Source organism: Carica papaya, chromosome 8 (assembly GCF_054855325.1).
Source record: "Carica papaya isolate Zhongbai chromosome 8, ASM5485532v1, whole genome shotgun sequence".
Classification (NCBI taxonomy): Eukaryota; Viridiplantae; Streptophyta; class Magnoliopsida; order Brassicales; family Caricaceae; genus Carica; species Carica papaya.
This window is the reverse complement of record NC_142316.1, coordinates 12339535-12342184: the sequence shown is the minus strand read 5'-3', so window position 1 is coordinate 12342184 and position 2650 is coordinate 12339535. Positions and strand designations below refer to the sequence as shown.

Here is a 2650-nt window from a genome sequence, read left to right as displayed (position 1 = left end):
CTCCTGTAAAATTACTTCTTTTATTCACGTTATTTTAGTAATTACTTTGTTTGAACCACCCATGGCAGAACAATACAGAAAATCAGCTTGAAATTTGTAAGATAGGAATTCAAATATAAATAGCCAGTGACAACTTTATTTTTGCTTGGTTTTTTTATTCTCGGCTGTCAAGCAATCTTGTAGCTCAGTCCATCTAGCTTGTGTAAAATATAAAAAAAAGCAGCATAGCACTGATATAGTTCACTCCATCCAGTTTGTGGCCATTCTGAAAGCATTCTAGTCACTGGAAACATGTCTAGAACTAGTTATATTCAATGTTGTAATGGAGAATTTGAAGTCGACAGGTAAATTGAAGGAATTCCTGCTTAATTAAATAAATGATCACCCATAACAAGCTTCTTCCATTAAGTAATATATTTGACTCCTATACAAGTATAGAAAAAAGCTAGTTCAAACATTAGCAAAACCCTTCCTAATGTAATAATTTATGGATCAGGATGCTGGGAGTCACCAGATCTGTAGAGGTACACTGTAAACACAAATCACTATGACTGTACTATCTTATATGAAAACTAATTACATAATCAATGTTTTATGTATTTATCTATATATATTACATATACTGTATTTACTGGCGGAGGATCCTGCTGAAATTATGTACATGCTGTTTTCTAGTTGCTCTCTGTAAAAGCCAATTCATCAGGCATAAATTCTTGATATTGAATGATGGAGTTTGATGGATCAAGACAAAAATTATTACCTTCAAACTGATTTAATGCTCTGGAAATGCTAATGTCCTGGAATCCGTCATGGCCAATTGGTATATCTTTCATCTCCTCTTTCCTGAGTTTCCTACATGGTGCTGGAGCAAGATTCTGCTCTTCTGTGTTCTTTCTTTTAAGTGGGTTAAACAAGCTGTGAAAACAAGAAACTGAAAGCCTTGGATTATTAGTACCGAAATTGTTATGATTCCCACAGCCTGAGTTTTGAAAGCTTATGCTGGTGGCAATTGTTTCCATGCATGGAAGATCTTCAGAGGCAAAGATGTAAGGCAACAGCGGGCAATCAGGGAGTAAAGAGTTATTGGCGAGCTGTGTCTTAGAGTTTTTGTCCAAAGGCCATTTTTCATTCACGTTATTTGTTGAATCGCCAGTAACTACAGTTTGAGAGCTAGGGCTATTTCTATCTTCCCAAGTGTTCTTGGGGATGCTGTTTTTCTGTCTAACCCGACATAGCACCCAATCGTCCAACTGGAAATAATAAAGGAAACAAAAGAAATTCCATTAAAACAAAAACAAGAAACACAATCGAGTTGTAATTTTCTTTAGCAAGAAACAAACATACTCTCATAGACCCTTTTTGCTTCCAAACAATGGTGTCGAGTAACCTATACTCTTGCATGATCCAATCAGTCTTGATCCCTTTCGGAGGGCGACCCTTATAGAAGACGAGTGCTTTCTTGACTCCAACGCTCTTTGTTCCACAGGAGGTTAGAATTGGTTTATCAGTTCCTGTTGCCTTCCAATAACCGGAAGCTGCTGCTCTGTTTGGCCTCACTCCATTAGGGTATTTCCTATCTCTTGGACTAAAGAAGAACCATTCATCCTCTCCAAACAGAGCCTTGTCTGCATATATGGAAGTAAAGATATGGGTTCATCAGTTTCTAAGAAAAAGAGAAACATGAAGGAAATTAGTGGGTTGACAAGTAAAAAAAAAAATTGCAGACTTGGTAGCTCCCATGGATTGTACTTATAAAGATGTATGTCTGCGATAATAGAAGCTGGTAATGGAGTTGAGTATGTTTTATTCTTCAAGTAGTGAACTATTAGTTCTTCATCAGAAGGGTAGAATCTAAATCCAGGTGGGAGTTGAAGACGATCTGAGAAAGCAAACATTGTTCTTGGTAATGGAGGAACAAGGAAAATCACTGGAATTAACGATCAGAATGTTTTGTATAGTTTGAGAAAACACTGTGCAGATGTTATATAGGACCGTGTTATCTCCTGCACGGATGTGGAGGTATTATTACGCTTATTATATGTTTATATGTATATATATATTATATACAGCACCTAACACTGAAGGTTGAAAGAAAAAGTCCAGGAAAGCAACCTTTTCGTCTTGGTATCTTAATTTAGTATTTGTCAAACCAGGTATTCTTCAGTATTGGACTTATCGAATATGTTGAACTTGTTAAATTTAAAAAACAAAGAGGTTTAATTCAGACTGTAACATATATATATATATATAATTAGAGGTAATATACAGACATATATATAAATTGATGAAGGTGAATGCATCCTTAATATTACTAGGCAGAGAATTTTAGTATCTATATTAAAATTTTTAAATGGATTTCAAATTTAAATAGCCTTAATCTTGAACTTAATTAGTTGAGAAATGACTCAAAACACGTTGTCATCTAACTAATTAGTTGTAGATTGCCATAATTTTATGTGTTTTCAGACTATTAATTAGATTTGATTAATATAATATAGAATCTGACGTTAAGGAGAATAGTTGACTTTTAGTTTTGAACCAAATCATGGACCTCTACATTACGAGAATTATTATGGAAATTATTTGAAAATCGACAATTTAATTTGGTGATAATGAATTTTTTTTAGAAAATAATGCATGGAATATTCTT

General features: G+C 34.2%; 1 protein-coding gene across 1 annotated transcript; it reads right to left on the bottom strand.

The window, feature by feature from the left end:
• Window positions 1-395: 395 nt before the first annotated feature.
• Window positions 396-1895, bottom strand: LOC110825303 (NAC transcription factor 25-like). The gene is made up of 4 exons (XM_088209784.1): window positions 1727-1895; window positions 1345-1625; window positions 761-1250; window positions 396-682 (listed from the first exon to the last, which is right to left on the bottom strand). Exons 1-4 carry the CDS (start codon window positions 1893-1895, stop codon window positions 672-674), a joined length of 951 nt encoding a protein of 316 aa, XP_088065910.1. The 3' UTR covers window positions 396-671.
• Window positions 1896-2650: the final 755 nt, after the last annotated feature.